At 51.2% G+C, this 17,186-nt stretch overlaps 1 protein-coding gene across 6 annotated transcripts in view; it reads left to right on the top strand.

Annotated features, from left to right (window-relative positions):
* Positions 1 to 17,186, top strand: part of Smyd2 (SET and MYND domain containing 2) — a 44,080-nt gene that overhangs the window by 15,924 nt on the left and 10,970 nt on the right. For 4 of the 6 annotated variants that reach the window (XM_063236727.1, XM_005005598.4, XM_063236726.1 and 1 more), the window contains exons 2-5: positions 3,148 to 3,211; positions 11,003 to 11,113; positions 13,481 to 13,541; positions 14,288 to 14,412. In XM_063236727.1, coding sequence (XP_063092797.1) covers positions 3,148 to 3,211; positions 11,003 to 11,113; positions 13,481 to 13,541; positions 14,288 to 14,412 — 361 coding nt within the window. Of the gene's footprint in view, positions 1 to 3,147; positions 3,212 to 10,356; positions 10,701 to 11,002; positions 11,114 to 13,480; positions 13,542 to 14,287; positions 14,413 to 17,186 lie in introns of those variants that run through there. The other 2 variants (XM_063236728.1, XM_063236729.1) reach the window with 2 other exon arrangements.

Genomic DNA, 17,186 nt, shown 5'->3' with positions numbered 1-17,186 from the left:
CTTCCCCACCTATTTCTCAACTTGTCTGATTATTTATTTCACATTTAAGATCTTCATTTCAAAACTAGGAATTATGATAACTTCCTCATCGATCTGATGGGATTAGAATGAGAGGTCCACAGCCTTTCACCTTTTTAATCTCAGGACTCTGGACCATGATGGAGAAGCGTGGATCCGCCACCCCTGGTGTTTGCTGTTAAAAGCTGAGAACTCAAAAAGAAAGGAAACAAAAGTTGAGATCTCCAGAGAGTTTGCATAAGTTGTTATCTGTTCATATTTGGCATTTTTGAAATTATAACAGAAAAAATGGCTACATATTTATTCATTTGGAAATAACCACCATTACTGGTAACATAGATCTTTTTATGAGAAATATTTTCCAAGATAAAAACAAAAAGCATCAATGAACCTAGTGGTATTGTTTCATAATTTTTGCAGATCTTGTCTGGTTTGTGGAAGACAACTGGATTTTCAGATACAATTCTGAATTCAGTGCATCTTGGGTTGAAGTATATGCCCAGGAGCCAGCTCTTCACCGGTGTGTGATTGGAAATGGGAGAGGATTTCTGTAACCTTTTCAGCGCATATGGGTATTCTTTGATTCGCATTAACACGCAGGACTGTACTATCCTGCACGGTAGTCTGAAGTCATTTGGTCAACTTTGCATCCTCTGTTACATTAAAATCCACTGGTTTCCTTGCCTTTCCAATGACTTATGGCCCTGCCTGGTTTTAAAAACATCCTACTTAATCATTTGGAAAAAATTCGGTTCACCAAGTGGCTCAGATCTTCCAAAAGTTGCCTTGGTTCATCAAACCATATTGAAATACTTCTCAGGCTCGGCTGAGAAGTGTTGTATTGTGAAGCTGCCGAGCTCAGGGTGCAGCTGTATGTTTTCCAGAATTCTAATTTTTGCTTGAGAGCTCAGATTGGATTGTTGGCAACAAACACTATTTTCCAGGAAGCAATGGGCTCGCTTCATTCTTTTTAATAATACATCTGCCAGAGGCTGAAGTCTAAATAACCAGTTTTGTCTAGAACTGTTCTTTGAAGAAAAAAATAAGAAAGAAAAAAGTATTGCAAGAAAAAAAGTGGCACATTTAGTTTATAACCCCAGCAGTCAGGCAGATGCCTTTCCATGAGATGGTCATTGTACTTCAATGGGAAGCAGAAATCCTCCCTGCATTCCTCCCATGCCATTGTAGAGTGTCAGAAAGAATTGAAACTAGGTGTGGTGGTATGCACCTGTAATCCCAGCATTCAGGAGGCAGAGGCAGGAGGACTGCTGTCAGTTAGAGGCCAGCCTAGGGCTACATGGTGAATTCAAGAGTAGCCTATCTCAAGAGAGAGAAAGGAGAGAGGAGGGGAGGGGAGGGGAGGGGAGGGGAGGGGAGGGGAGGGGAGGGGAGGATTTTGGGAGACCTGTGTGCACCTGGCTTTTTCGTATGTTGCAGAGCTAATAAATGCATTCTAAAATGTGATGGTTTTCTATCTTTTGATTAGGTCTCACCTCTGGGGTCAGAGGCTCTCCGGTAGTCTGAGTTTAGTTGTTCAATAGTTGATCAGCCTTTGAAATCTTACACAATTCTCTGCTGCTTTTTGAGGGCCTGAGGGAGAAGATGGGTTGGCGGGGAGGATTAATAGCCACGGTTAAATTCTCAGAGGTCTCTGCCCTGCCTTGCATACAAAAATAAGAACAATTTTAAAAGGACTGTTGCAGAGTGACGTTTTCTTAGGATGCCACCTCCCTCTGTTATCTACTTCTGATGATTTTGGAACAAACTCCGAGTCCCCTGCCTGGTGGGTCTCAACTTTCTCGTCTGTCTCCTTACATTCCTCCCCAATCTGCATCCCTTGCCCATGCTGACGTGTCACCTCATAGTTGTTTGGGGTACACCTTGTGACCTTGATGTCCTCAGCGCAAGACAGGAGTGGGTAGCCACTCCAACCTCGTTTCTGTTACATTTGCAAAACACAGAGGCAGGGATCAGCTCATGTATTCCGGCTACAAAATCCCTGCAGGCTCCCGTCTGAACCGTGGAGATGTGCAGACTCAGGTATTTATGTCTCAGCCCAAGATGTATTTACCTCCCACATTGTCTTCGGTCTGCGCCTGGGGATCTGAGCACTGTCACCAAAGCTGCCAGCAGCCCATTCGGTTCCCAGGGCAGTGGCTCGTGGGAGGAACACTGTAACAGCAGCCACGAGGAGTCTGCCACAAGAAGGTCCCTGCGTGTGTGTTAGAAAACGTCAGCCCCTGTGGGTGCCAACTGCACTAGGGTGCTCAGGAGGGGGCACCAGGTGGCCCAGGTGATTGGTAGCAGGATCCACCCCCTGCCATGGCAGGATTGCCCCTCATGGTGCCCGCCTCTCCCAGGAGGATGAGCCCACAGGTGGCAGTGCCACACTTCACGGGACAGGGAGCTTTTGTCCTGGGTGATGGAAGTCAGTGGCCTGACCATTTGGAAAGAGCTGTGCCTTGTCTCACAGGTGCACGCACACACACACACAGGCACACCAGAGCCTGACAGCTGGGAAGCAGCCTTGTCCTTGTCCTTCGGGTAGCAGAGAAAGAGTCCAGCAGTGACCAGGCTGAGGGGACCTGGCTGGGGAGGAGCAGGATGATCCTTTGTGGTGTGTTCGCCGGGCAGAGCCAGCAGCAATACTGACTGCTTTGGAGAACACAGCTCTCCTGGCTGGGTCACCTTATTTTCCAGCATAGGTTTTGGGACCAGGCTAGGTGACAGTGTGATTTTTGTTATTTCAGTAGCTGCCACACGGATTCATTTATGTCAGTGTACAGAAATCCGGCGAGAATTTGGCTTTCCGAAAATTGATGAATAAGAACAGAGGTGACCTTAGTGGGCCCCAGGTCAGGGCCGCCGGGTTGGAGGCCCGTCCCTCCTGTCTTTGGGCGTTGTCCTGCGCGCTCGTGGGTCTCAGTGATGTTGGCGCGTGCGCTCCACCTCCCTGTGGGGGAGTGGGAAAGGTGGATCTGGGCAGAACCTCCACCCGGGAAGAAGCAGGGCAATAAGGTAAGGGAGTGGCTCTGCCTTCCGTCCCACGACTTTCGTTCTTTGCATGATAGGGGCGCTGCGTCACGAGTCTGTGCCTCTCCCCACTACAGTGCCCTTTCTGTTTTTAAGGAAAGAAGGATTGTCGAAATGCGGAAGATGCAAGCAGGCATTTTACTGCAATGTGGAGTGTCAGGTAGGTGTGGGGCAGCTGGCAGGGAGGGCCCCCTTTCCTCCAAAGACCAGGAACCTGGCGTCCTCCTTGTCCTTGTCATGTGGTTCTGCAGCGCCCTCCCGCGGCAGCCAGAGGCTACCTGTGCGCGTGCTACAGGAGTGTAGCAGGAGACTGGGGCAGGCGATCAGTGTGAGGCTCTGGCCAGGACCAGAAGCGAGGCAGGAAAGCCAGGGTGGGTGGGCAGGTGTATTGCCCACGTCCCTGGTGTGCCTGAGGTGATCCACAGCAGGTGGGATGTATAGAGGGGACACATGGCAAATCTCTCCCGCAGGCCGCCCCTCATCCTAGGCCAGCTTGATTGTAGCCTGAGCCAGGCCGGGCAGGCCTCTGTGGAGTCGGAGGGAGCCCCGCTGAGCTTGCACCAGGCCAGTGACCCCGAAGCAGCCAAACAAGGGTTGAGGTGCTGAGCGGGTGAGCCCCAGGACTCATGATGGGTGCTGCAGGCAGAGGTGGGGGAGCCCTTGGTGAGGCTTCTGAGGGTTGAAGGGTGAATGCAGGTTCCCCTGGGTGCTGGCTGGTGCTACATAGAAGATGCCTCCGAGGTCAGAGATGGCCAGTGTGGTCTCTTTCGTTATTTTTTGTGTGGTTATACTGTTTTAGAGTATTTCCTCATACTGTGTTTCTTGTAGTCTTTCACACGCTAGTATGTATTGGCACTTCCTAAGCTCTCTGTCTCCTCCCCAGCTTCGTTTTTAAAGGGAGTGAGTGATACACCTTGGCACATGGCGCTTCTATGTTCATTTTTTTTTTTTCTTTTTCGTTTTTATCGGTACCAGGGATCGAACTCACGACTGCCTGCTTGCAAGGCAGGTGCTTATGCCGCTGAGCTAAATCCCCAGCCCCATGGAGCTTCTATGAAAGGGAGGCTCCAGTGACAGGGAGGATTTTCTGCAGATTTGCGTGTCTGCCATTTCTTGCTGTCCCTGGTGACGCCCGCTCCCCATTACTCCCAGCCCATCTTCTCTCTACTTCGGATTACACACTATTTGAGTTTTCTCTTGTCGCCTCCCTAGGCTGTTGGCCCCCAAAAGGTCCTGAGAGCTTTACTTAGGAGTGGCAGAGATTGTCAGCCTTTGTGTTCCGTGCAGAGCGAAGCCCATGCTGGGAGGTTGGCGTGGGAGTTGCAGACTCCCTGGTGCAGGGGACAAGCATCTGTCCCCAGCTTGGAGAGATGCTGGGCCCTGGCAGATACACAGTGTGACTTTTGGTGTGAACCACACACTTCTGGGAACTCATTGCCTGATTCTTCAGAGACATAAAGGCCAGTAAATTCACAGATGGGTCAGAGGACCTCACACAGGGTGGAGGAAGACCTGGCTGAGTCTCAGGAGTCTCAGGTCATCTGCCAGTCTCGGTCTTGGTACCTGCACACAGAATTATGTGGCTGTTTTAGCTTGAGGAGTTGTAGGAATGGAATGATCATGATGGGTGTGAGGGGCTGTTATAAGTAATAATATCATAGTCCACGTCAGGTTGGATTTGTGCAGTTTAGGCTGCACTGAAGCTTCGATTTACGCGAGGGATGAACAGCACACTTCCCATTTAAGGGGCTTGATTTTTGAACCTAAGAGAAGGCTGAGAAAAAGTTCTTCTAAGAACTTTTGGACTCAAATGGTATATGTAGGGCACCTAACACAAGGCCAGCCTGGGCAATGTAACAAGACATCATCTCAGAAAAAAACAAAAAACTCAAACTACAAAAAAAAAAAAAAGAAGAAGAAAAAGAAGCTGAATTAGTCCTAACTCCTCTTCATGAGCTAGAGGAGTCTGTTCATTTGGGACCAGGAAATGTGACAGTGGCCCTCCCCAGGCCTGTCCAGCTCCTGGGCACCCTGCTGAGCTGTATTTCATTAGGCCTTGCAGGGGGCACCTCTGGGATGAATTGTCACAGTCCAAGTTGGGATTTGGAGGTGTCTGTTATGGTCGCCTGGGAGACCTTGTGTGTGAGCGTGCAGGTGGGGGGCCTGTTGGTCAGGGCACAGCCAGCACTCCAAGGCTCCGAACATTTTTCCCCAGAATAATTCGTACCGACGGTGCCTTTGTCATGAGACCTTGGGTAGTAAGGAGCCCAACATAGAGGGTGTGCAGATGGTCGAGGCACCATGGTCAACAGTTTGCCCTTCTGACCGCTGGAGTCCGACACAAAGACCCCCAGAGCCAGGAGAGCAGGGCTGCTTTTCATGGCTTGTCGCAGTGTCCCACGTCCGTAGTCCCTCCTGGGAGAAGCGGTGCAGCAGCTCCTGTAGCCTCTGCGCCTGCAGCCGGCAGGGTGGGTCAGACCTATAAGGGCCGTGAGGGCGCTACCTCGGGGTAGCAGGGTCTTAGAAGCTTAGTAAAAGTAGGAGCCTCAAAACGCAGGACAGGGCCAGGGCTTCCTAGTGGACGTGTCAGGAACACTGGCCCCGGACACAAACGCAGTCAAGGTTCCCGAATTGGGGGACATTGGAAAGACCTCAGGTGGACTCTGCTGGGGGACACGTGCAGCATAATGTAAGAGCAGGGGCTTGCAGGTCGTCTCCAGATAAAAAAGCCCGGCAGGTAGCAGAGCGTGAAGGCCCTGGGTTCAATCTCCAGCAGTGCAGGACAAGAGCAGGTGCCAGGAAGGTCTTCAAGGGATTCCCTACCAACCAAGAAAGCCTGGGCTGCTCCTACCCGGGCTCCCCCAGAGCTGTGCACAGGTGGTCAGTGCCACGGGGGCTGGAAGGATGAGAATACCGTGCCTGGGGTGGGGGTGGCCTTCCTGGCTCAGCTGTGAGGGGACAGAGCTTTCCTCAGCCTGTAGCCCTGTGCTCCGGAGGCCCCGGGTCCATGTCACGGAGAGGAGCTGGGGGAGCTGGCCCATTGCGGTTGTCTTGGGCAGAGACCGGCACAGGGGGGTGCAGGCGCACACCTTCCTGAGGTCCCCTGGCCGGGGAGCTGGGCACCTCAGGTCCTCCTGCCGCTCTGGCCCCAGTGCTCCAGCGCTCGGCTGCCCCAGCCTCAGATCCCCCACCGTTCCTTCCCTCTTGGTTCCCCTGACCCAGCAGGACGGAGCCAGAGGAAAGATTTTAATTGATGAGGCATGGAAAAGGTAACGGGAGGAAACAGAAAAGAGACAGCGCTTCCTTTTTTAGGTCTGCTTGTTATTTTGCGACCTGGGTGTTTTTTAAAGAGTTATATTTATTTTTATAAATATGCCCAGAAAGCTAAGTGTGCTCTTCACTCAGACTTCATTCCATGGTACCATGACACCTTCCCGGCAATCATTTGGGGACGTTTTTCCATAGGATAATTATTGTATGGTAGAACCATCTGATATCTATTTCTTAACCTTAGACACAGAGAAAAAAACTTCCTGATGAGTGTGCTTTTGAAAGTAGCAAGAGTCATGTCCCAATGGAGAGTTTAAAAATAAGTACCCACGGGGCCGTGTGACCAAAGATATAGGAACAATCTAGGCTTCTCTTATCAACTGGAAAATAACCCAAGTGGGGGTGTGGGTGACCAGTGCTGGGTGATGGGTCAGAGCCCTAGGCTCAGCCCTGGTTGAAGGCACTGTGTCTTTTAACCCAGCCTATAGGAGCTCGGGCAGCTTGACTACTATTTTATTGATATATTTTCTAAATGTTAAGCATCGGCACAGGAAAAAATGTGAACGGCTGAGTTCAGCCACCTCGGTTTTGTTGGGAAGACAAAGCAGAGAGACCCTGTGTCCCAGCAAAGGTCCCCCCTAGCCCTCCCACTCTTCCTCTGGAGGTGATGGTGGTGGCGGAGAGCAGAAATCCTCTGACATATTCTTACTGGCCAGCATTCTGGGACCTCGAATCTGCATGCCTGCTAGCTGGCCAGGCTTGGCTTGCAACTTCCATTAGGGAGACCTCTGGGTTCACCAGTGCCGGCCGGGGACAGGAAGGTGGCCTCACGGTGGGCACCTGATCCCCAGGAGGCAGAGCGCTTGGCTCACTGGTATCAAGAAATGCCACAGCCTAATTACATGTAGACTTTATTGCTTTACTGTATTCATTATAGAAAATTCAGAGGACTCACACCAAGACCAGACGCATGGCTTCTCCTTTGAGAGAGAACTGAGAATCAATTATGCATTCTCAAACACCTTCCTCAGTGCTTTCTGAGCATATGTGTGTGTCACTTTTTTGGAAAATGATCCTGTTTAACATAAAATTTTACAGGGTTTGCTATCAGGGTGGGGGTAGTAGTAGTCGTAGCTTGAATTTGGAAGAAAAGTAATAATTTTTAATTTATTTATTTGTTTTTTGACTGGGGATCAAACTCACAACCTCATATTTGTCAGGCAGGCACTTTTGCCACTGAGCTAAATCCCTGGTCTGAAAAGTAGTAATTTTAGAAAAAAAAAATATTTTAGGAAAACTGAATGTTTTAAAAGCCATGAAGAGTTGCAAAATCTATTGTGTACAACAAAGCTGCCCGTATTTTTAAAAACTTGTGCATTCGTAAAATTCATTGTTCTTCATCTGGGTTAGCCTAGTTTTTTGTTTCATTTTATTGTTTTGTCCTGTGTTTTAGTTTTGCCCAGTGTAGTTGTTTATAATTCCTTATAGGCAAAATTAGGGCAGGTTGCTTCTGTCCAGTCCTCTGGGACCTGTAGGCATCTCGACAGTGGAAAAGTTATCCACACAGGCTGGAAACAGGCGGGCTGTAGCTCGGCCCCCAGGTGTCTGGGGTCCCTCGGTAACAGGAGGAGAGAGTGCTCAGAGCCTGTCTCCTATTTCCACCGGACACTCTCTCTTCCCTTCCTTTATTTTTCTTTTTTTGTTCTGTTGATTCAGGGTCTCCCTCTGTAGGTCAAATTGTAGCCTTGAACTCATTGTGTGACCCCAGGCTGGACTTGAGATCCCAGCGATCCTCCTGCATCGGCCTCTCTGGTGCTGGGATTACAGACCTGCATTGCTACCCCATTCTTTTCTTTGTGTTTTAAGCATTAAGACTGATCCTGCCATAGTGGTTCATCTCTGTCATTTTTCCCCTCATCCAGTCGCCCACCATCATTTTCAGGTTTTGAAAGTAAGACCTTATTACTGGGCTGTACCTCCTTTGCTGAAGCCCCTGAGTTTCCATCCATGTCTGGCTTTGTGTGGTGCTGTGTCTAACTATAGGTGCCCTTTCACCCTGGGTCCTGACACAGCATGAACGGTGTGAGGTGCAAGACTTCGTGTCCTGGCCCTGCCTCTTGAGTCAGTGGCTGCGCTTGTTGAAAGACTAAATGAGCCCAGAGGGGAACCGTTGGCAGTGTTTGTCAAGACAGCCCTGGGTGCCAGGCCCTGCTCCAAGTACATCACTTGGGTCACCTTTCAGGATCCTGTTGAGGACCTCAGTGTTATGCAGGTCCTGCATTGAGGGGTTGAGAGCCTTGAGGCTTCGTGTCTGGTTATCACTGCTGGAAGGTGTAAAATCACAGACTCGGAGGTCGGGACCTGTTAAGTATCTTAGGTATCATGTTATTTGCAGCCAGGGAGCTGGGTGTTGAGGGGATTAAGAGGCCTGCTTGGCATCACGCAGCTGCAGAGTGGAAGGAGATGAGGACTCCAGGCCCCAGCACAGTGGATCCCTTTACTCCTGCTTCCCAGCATCCTGCCCCCTTCCTGGGTTCCAAGTCCCCCCTTGAGACCAGGGACAGGTGCTGTTTCTATTAACATTAATTTCAGATCCCTTAGATCGCTATTGAGTGCATGAATTCATGGCGTTCATGAAGGGTCTTGTCTGGCTTCCTCCTCTTAGGAGCTCGTTGGCACTGGGGACCCCCAGAGCAGAGCCCTCCCCAGCACAGTCCAGAAAACCAGCACCGTAGACGCAGCAGGGGACACCAAGCCATGCTGGGTCGTCTGGGTTGTTGTTTGGTCCTCCTGTGCCAGCCCAGGGAGGAGGATGCAAATGGTTCCTGGGTCCCTGCCTCCCTGTGGGCTCTGTATGCATGGCTGGGCAGGGAGCGTGGCCACACTGTTACCAGCTCTGAGCCTCCTCCGGGCGCGCGTGCACCCTGAAGGCTTTGGCTAAAAACAGGTCCCCACTCCCCTGAGTGTCGCTCGTCATCCTTCTCCCTCCGAGCGCCTGGTTATATTTGGCTTGGCGTTATTTAACTCTGTGGAACTTCTTGGCACAGAACTGGAGCTTTGGCCTGTGCCGGACCTGGCAGTGAGTCCAGAAGCAGTGCGGAATCCTCCTCCTAGGGTCTGGGTGGGCCCAGGGCAGTGGGGCAGCTCCATGCCTTCAATCACTGTGTGGATGCCCCAGAAACATCAGCACAGGTGCGAAGCCTGCAGCTGCATCCATGGACAAAGCACCTTCAGTTCCTGGGCTCCAAGGATGGGAGATGGGCACTGTACCAAAAGGCATTTGGGGGGAGAGAGGCCCGAGAGCAGCCCACGGTAGGGCAAGGGCTGCCGGTGTCCTGAGAGGATGTGGGAGGGAATGGATTGTGGTAGGAGGGGGCACCGTGCCCTATGGCATTGCTGCTGTCCTCTTAGGACTTGGTCTTTGGCCTCAAGGGAAGCCAGGAGGAGTCCCTGAGCCAAGAGCCACAGGACCTGAGTGTTGTCCAGCAGGCTCCCTCTGGCCACCCCCTTGTGTGTCTTCCGCAGGTTTTCAGGCAGACCCTGGCTTGTGATTGGAAGGCCAGGGTGGTATCTTCAGTGAAAGACCTCGGAGCTGCAGCAGGTGGCCAGGGGGGCCGAGAGTGTAACGTGTTCAGAGGACAGAGAGGAGGGATTGCCCCAGAGTGGGTGCAAGGCTGCCACCTTGACGGTCAGCTTCCAGCCCACAGCTGAGGTTGCCATGGCCAGTTTCTGAGCAGGGGATTGGAGAGCGAGCAGCGCCTAGCTGCATTGTGCAGGGTGTTTCTGAGAGCTCTGTCCTCACGCAGAAGTGAGTGGACAGCACCCATCTAGGACCCAGCCCGTCCCTGCCCCCTTCTCTGGCTCCTCTGTGCCCGGGGACCTGCTCCTCACAGCCTTGCCCATATCACTCACCGAGACTACTTTAATCACAGTCAGCAGTGACTCCCAGCTGCCCATCCATTCTGGGTCATCTCACATTGAACCTGTCACCAGCCTTGTCATCACATTTAATCCCGGTCCTCAGAGCACTTCAGAGCTCCACGGTGACCTCTTTGAATGCTGCCCCATCCCAGAGCACGGAGCTGCACCCTGTGGGAACCGAGCATGGCCTGAGACTAAGCCCTGGGTTGGGAGGAAACAGTTATTTTTAATGGCGTGAGCTGGAGAAGTCTGTTCTGCCTGATCCCAGCAGCTGCCTTCCCAGACCTCCGGGGCCCTTGCACAGCCCTCATCCTGCTCTTTATGAAAAAACCCGCCAGTAGTTGGAAGCTTATTGTTGTGAGTGCGTGCGTGTGAGAGCAGAGCCAGAGAGAACCGGGAGGGACGAGTCACATCAGCGGCCTGGTCCCCAGGTTGCTGGCCCTGCATTTTGAGCACAGGTGCGGCCCAGGGGAGGGTGAGGGTATGGCTCTATATAAGGAGGCACTACAGAAACATGCCAGGCGCTGGGCGAGTTCTCTCCTCCCAGTAACCCTGGGCAGGCCTGGATCAAGGTCATGAGGTCACCTCCAGCCAAAAGGATGTTTTCCTCCAGCTTTTCTGGGCATCCTTGCATTTCCAGAAGGAAATGCGTTTCACTTTGCCTTAGCAGTTGGGGGAGGCATCTTGCATGCCCCGTTCTCATACTTTATTCTTGCCGTGCCTGTGTCTGTGTTTTGATGATTTTTAAAAACCTTCCCAGAAAGAAGATTGGCCCATGCACAAGCTAGAATGTTCTCCCATGGTCGTTTTTGGAGAAAATTGGAATCCCTCAGAGACTGTAAGGCTGACAGCAAGGATTCTGGCCAAACAGGTAAGGAAACACGATTGTATTCAAGTGCATTTTATTTATTTTTTTCCATAAATTACAGGAAAATGTGTGTCTGGCCTCTGGCAGGGATGTTCTGTGCCATGTTTTGACTCCCTTCCTGTTCAGCCCTGTAGCCCGGATGGGAGAGACGCTCCCTGTGGACCTCTCCAAGGTCCGAGCTGGGCCATGAGGACGTTGCCTGAGCCGGGCCTGTTCCATCCTAGACGTCTTTAGGGTCAGGGATGGCCAAGCTTTCCTTCCTCGCGCAGAGTGCACGCTGTCCGCCTGGCTTGGGCTCGCTCTGCTCTGCTCTGCTTGCTTTCTCACTGGTGCACAGACAGACAAGGCATTGGAAGGAGGAGCCAGGGTGCCGGCTGGAGTTAAGAGGAGACAGAACGGAGAAGAGGAAACTGAGGCAAGAGGGGAGGGGAAGAGAGAAGGAAAGAACAAGTAATGGGCAGAGACGGTGCGGGACTGAGATTCTTGGGCCCTTTCTTGGGCCCTTTTTAGTTGCACAGTAACTGGACACCTGATTTCCAGAGGCCAGAAACCAAGTGGGACAGGAAGATACCCAGAGATAGGGGTGGTGAACCCATGGCACGAGTGCCACGGTGGACACACGGAGCCCTCTCTGTTAGGGCGCAGGCCACACAGCCTCAGCAGCCAAGCTTTTTGGTTGTTTTTCTAAACCGAAACCTCAGTGTTCAGGTTGAATGGCAGTGTTGGCACGTGTGCTAAATAAGTGGGTTTGGGGCTACAGTCTGGGTGCTTGTCTCCAAAAGGTTTGCCATCACTGGCCTAGAACTTGGCCTCAGAATCCGTGCTCCGTGTTGGTAGAGAAATTGGCGGCCAGGCCTCTTTTAAAGCTGAACTGTCACCTGCTTCCTTCCCTCCCACCTCCATTTGTCTTTTTTTATAAGTCTAAGCCAGATGTGATCGGAAGGACCCTCAGGTGTCTGTATCCCCAGAGTTAAACCACTGCAGTTCCACACACACACGCATGGAAACCTTCCTGCCCTACTGGGCTCTGGTGGGATCAGATGATGCAGAGAGAGACCTGTCTGCCCGCTCAGGATGATGACAGCCATTCCAGGGTGTCCACGTAGCCACACTGGAGCACCCTAGGGAAATTATCTCTCAGTTCACACGGAGTAGCTGGGTGGAGGAAAAGGCTACCTAGAAAAAGCCTACAGGAATGGTGCGACTGGACGTGTTGACAAAGGGGTGTCACATAGCAGTGGGTAATTCACTGTGTATGAGGACGGGAGACCTGCCTTCCAGGTCTCTCCTGTCCCCTGACTCGGTGGCAGTGTTGGTGGTGTTGGGTCACACTCTTGGGAGAGGCTGAGTACTTCCTGGCCCAGATGCGTCTCCAGGCTGGATGATTTATTAAGCCTAAGCGTAGGACATCCTGTGAATGAAAGATTTCTGCTCCCAGAAAGAGCTGTTGAAATGTGTGGACACCAGGCGGTAGCCTCGAATGTCGTAGGAGTTTACACTGGTCTCATTCAGGCTTTATTATAATTACGACTACTACTAATAGTCTCTGAAATGAAAAGTTACCTGACCAGGGTCTTTCATCTCTATAGGACTCGATGATTAAAAACCCCGACTATTTGTATTCTAGTAGCTTTCGAAGGGTAAGGGGAAACAGGCTACCAAATTACCAAGGGGAGCTTAACATGTTAACTAGGGAGGTGAATGCACCCCGCAAGGCCACCTGTATCCCCAAATTGAATAGCCAGATTACAAAGCCGGGGCCTCGGGCCAGCTCCGGAGCGCTGCGTTTGAACTCTTGTCAACACCAAGTTTATTCAAGTTCTCAAAGCCTGGCGGGTTTACTATTGTAAGCTGCTCTCGGGGCGTCCAGAACAAAGCTGGCAACACGTTTCAAGGGAATCTGGGCTCACAGAGACAGCCCAAAGTGTTCTTTTTGAAACCCAGAATTTGAGATCATTTTACTGATGCTTAAGGAAAGTGTCAAATGGATGGGGGGTTGGATTTTGTTCCTTTTTAGAAGGAGAAATAATAAATAGGGTCTACGTCTGCAGACCGGGCCTTTTAAATGAAGGACCCTAGAAAGTTGTTTTCCTGTCCTGTTCTTTCCGATAACGAGCATCTCTGTGCTTTCTGTGTGCGTGGTAGTCTCAGGATGTCGGGAATCCAGTGGGCTCTGCACAAAGCTTTGAAAGGTGCCCTTCGGAGGTGGATGCTGGGCAGATACTCAGCCCTAGAGGTGCCTCCTCGGGCAGCTGTATTTCCTTCCTTGACAGTGGTCGCTTTTTCTTCGTGTTGATTCACAGCGAAAGCATTGCCTTCTACCCTGGCTGTTAACATCTGTGTCTGTGTGATTTCTTCCCCAATTACTAGAAAATCCACCCAGAGAGAACGCCTTCTGAGATGTTGTTAGCTGTGAAGGAGTTTGAATCACGTAAGTCTTTGTGTGTAGGGCTGGGCTGTTACTGTAGTCATGGATTTAATGTGGATGAGACAGGACGGAGGAAAGGAAGGAAGGAGTGGCCCGTTTTCTTCTTTTCTTCTTGGGGATGCTGATTTTTTTCCATTATCAACCTTCTATTGACTGGGTGCTGTTTTTTTTTTGGTCTTTTTCATTTTTACCGGTACCAGGGATCGAACTCACGACCACCTGCTTGCAAGGCAGGTGCTTATGCCACTGAGCTAAATCCCCAGCCCCTGACTGGGTGCTGTTTTGAAAACTGCTTTGAACTTGCCCCCGAGTTGACAAGTTCATTGGGGTAACTAAGGGGGCGCAGAAGTGCATTCTAGCCCTCGCCTTTGGGGTCCCCAAGCATGCTGTGTGTCTCTGGATCTTGGCAGGATTGCAGCCCTGGGGACAGTGGATATTCTTCCTGAAAGGTGCTAAATCGGGCCACTCTGTGGCCTTGCTGCCACAGATCCCAAGGACCCCTGGGCCCCTTGAGCAGACAACAGCTGGCGGTCAGTCCCTGCCCTTGGTGCCAGGGGTCAGTGGAAAAGTCATGTCCTGAATGACCTCTGGTGGGTAGAGGGCAGGCTTGCTTTCCCTAGGGTTTGTCTGTTAGACTGAGCAGTGGGGAAAATGTTCCTTCCCATGCACCATGTCACTCACCATGAGAGGACACAGCTGGCACCTAGTGGGGGGCTTCTCCAGGGTGAGCTGCGCCTGTGTGTCTACAGATCTGGACAAGTTGGACAACGAGAAGAAGGATTTGATTCAGAGCGACATTGCCATGCTTCACCAGTTCTACTCCAAGCACCTCGAGTTCCCCGACCACGACAGCCTGGTGGTGCTGTTTGCACAGGTGAGACAAGGCGCGGTGTCCTCCCACACACACACCCCTCCCCAGCAGCATGGGGATATTGCCCAGCCGAGGCCTTGAACCTGCTGGACCCTGGGAGGCCACAGCTGTGCTGGGTGACCTGTGGATCCGGCTCCTCCGAGTACCGGCAGCTGAGGATGAGGTGAAGGAAATCAAAGCATTCCTGAAGCCCGGTGGAGGCCCCGCGCCCAGGCGCACACTGAGTTCTTTTGCAGGTTCCTGCGCTCTTAGCTGCTCGCCTGTGAAACCTGCTCTGACCTAGCCGTGCTGAGAAGTGGGGGCACCAAGTTACCCAGAAAAAGGTCCCCTCGGAAGCCCACAGGGGACAGAGAGGAGCCCGCTGGGTGCAGGGGCCCCAGGGCGTCCTCAGAGAGGCAGACATAGTGAAAAATGAGAGGGGTTTCTAGAAAAGAGCAGCCCAGAAGTAAGGAGCAGACTAGACGGAGGCCATCCATCGGAAGGGCTGAGGCCGGAGTGCTGTGTCAGGACCTTCTGCCACCCTGGCTGGCTTGGGTTTCTCTTCAAGGGCTTCCCACTCTGTGCTGGGCGCACGTGATTTCCCCCCACGAGTGAGGACGTGAATATGGTCCCATGGGCATTAGCAGCTGCCTGCCCGGCTGGAACTGTGGGTGTCAGATGCACTGAACAGCCTTGCACATTTCTGGCTGAGGATAGAATATGCCTCACTTACGTATCCTTTGACCCACTGGTTCCATTTCCAGGAATCTGTCCTTAGCAGAGGCGCAGGGGTTAGGGGCTGAGATTCACATGCATGCTGTTTATTAGAGGGTTCTTCTAAAAGAGAAGAGGAGGAGGCAGGGAGGAGGGAAGGGGGAAAACAAAATATTGTAAGTGGCCAGCAGTAGGCATTTGGTTAAATAAATTACAGCAGAGTCCGTGGCAGGAGGTTCTGTGTTTCAAACACTGCCTGAAGATGCAGGGAATGAAGACTAGCTATAAAATCAGAACAGAGAGGGTATAAATATGAAAACATCCACACTCCAAAGATTGCACCAATGTTCACAGTTGGTTTCTTCTAAATTGCACAAAGTGCTTCCCTTCACTGGGTGATTTTACTGGATTTTCTACCAGGAACAATGTATACCTTTTACAAAGTACTTGAAGAAGCAGGTAGAAAAGCAAGTTTACAAATCACACACACACACACACACACACACACACACACACACACACAGCAAGAGGTGACTGTCACCCTTGAAAGATCCCCACAGTGATGGCTGAGTGGATACATCTCATCCACAAGGGAGCTGCGGCCGGGGAAAGTGGTCTTGTCAATGGATCACAGGCCCGAAGCAGAGGTTCGAGAAACCTTCCTGAGTTTTATGCTGTCCTGGATTTATGGCACATTTTCCTAAGCATCCTAATGTGGTAGATTTGCGAACATAGCAAATTAGCAAATTCTACTAATCTTTTTTTTTTTTTTTTTTTTTGAGAAACTAAGCCCATGATTTATTTTTCTAGATGGGATAGAAGCAATGAAAAAACTTTTTTCTTTTTCCTCCTTACCTCTTCCTCCTGTTCCACTTTTCCTCCCCCCTCCTCCTTCCCCTCTTCCCCATCCTGTCCCGCCCCCTCTCCCCTCCTCTTCTCTCTCCTCCTTCTCCTCCTCACTCTTCCCCTTCCTCTGTTTTTCATCTTTGCGGGAGACTGAACTCAGGGCCTGTGCATGCTAGACAATCAGTCTACCGCTGAGTTACATCCTCAGGCCTTTCTGTATTTTTTTGAGACAAGGACTTGCTGAGTTCCCTAGGCTGGCCTGGAACTTGTGATCCTCCTGCCTCGGCCTCCAGAGTAGCTGGGATTATAGGTGTGCCCCACTACACCTAGCAAAACTACCTTCGCTTTGGGTATGAAACAGTTAACTTTTCCTCTGTCATGGTAACCCATACTGACAGGACTTCTCCACATCGATGGGGTCAATGGGGAACCCTGCGTTTATAACAAAGCTTAAGATGTGATCCTACAAGCACAAGTGTATTTGTGCTCCAGCCAGTCAGTCTTTGAAGTCGGCACTTGCTCAGAAAACCTAGCTCATTTTGTGTCTAACTGAAAAATACACAAGCTATAGATAACTCATTCCCTTAGAGATCTGATATTCATCAAATCACAGTGTAGGTTCCAAGATTGTGTGTGCACACCCACCCGCCCTGTTCCACTTGTTCACCCATTTGAAAAGTAGATTTAGTGTCCAAAGCAGAGAAGAATGGGCTCCGTCCACTGTTGCCCTTGGCTCAGCCTCTCAGTCCTAGGCCTTCCTGGTCCACAGAGGCCACGCCACCAGCATTAGCTGATAGCCCAAGGCCACCGCACTCTGTCCACAGTGCCAAGGCGCATTCTGATTACTGAGTTTGAGCGTGGTAGGAAGGTGTGCAGCCTATATCTAGTCTCAGTGCTAATTAAAAGAAGAGCTTTCACAAAGCTCTCTCGCCTGACATGGCTTGACAGAGAAAAAGGACTGTGGCCTGTGCATCTTCCTTAATGTGAAATTTGCTTTTTTCCTTCAGGCAGAGCTCAGGAGGGAGGGCAAGCAGGCTGGAAGGGAACAGAGCTTATACAGAAGCCTTTGTATGTGAGAGGGGCCACGGAGGGGCTGCAGGTTGAAGCAGGCTGAAGCCTGAAGCATTCCAGAGTCCGGGGGCTCCCACAGGTGAGGGGTTTCAGAGGCCAAGGAGCAGGAACCTGGCACCCAAGGCAGCCTGTCTGTCCTTGTTCATTTTGATAATCATTGCTAAATT

The sequence above is a fragment of the Cavia porcellus genome, unplaced genomic scaffold (assembly GCF_034190915.1).
Source record: "Cavia porcellus strain 051 isolate PalLab524CR breed Dunkin Hartley unplaced genomic scaffold, mCavPor4.1 scaffold_26, whole genome shotgun sequence".
Taxonomy (NCBI): domain Eukaryota; kingdom Metazoa; phylum Chordata; class Mammalia; order Rodentia; family Caviidae; genus Cavia; species Cavia porcellus.
This window is presented reverse-complemented; position numbering and strand designations above follow the sequence as displayed.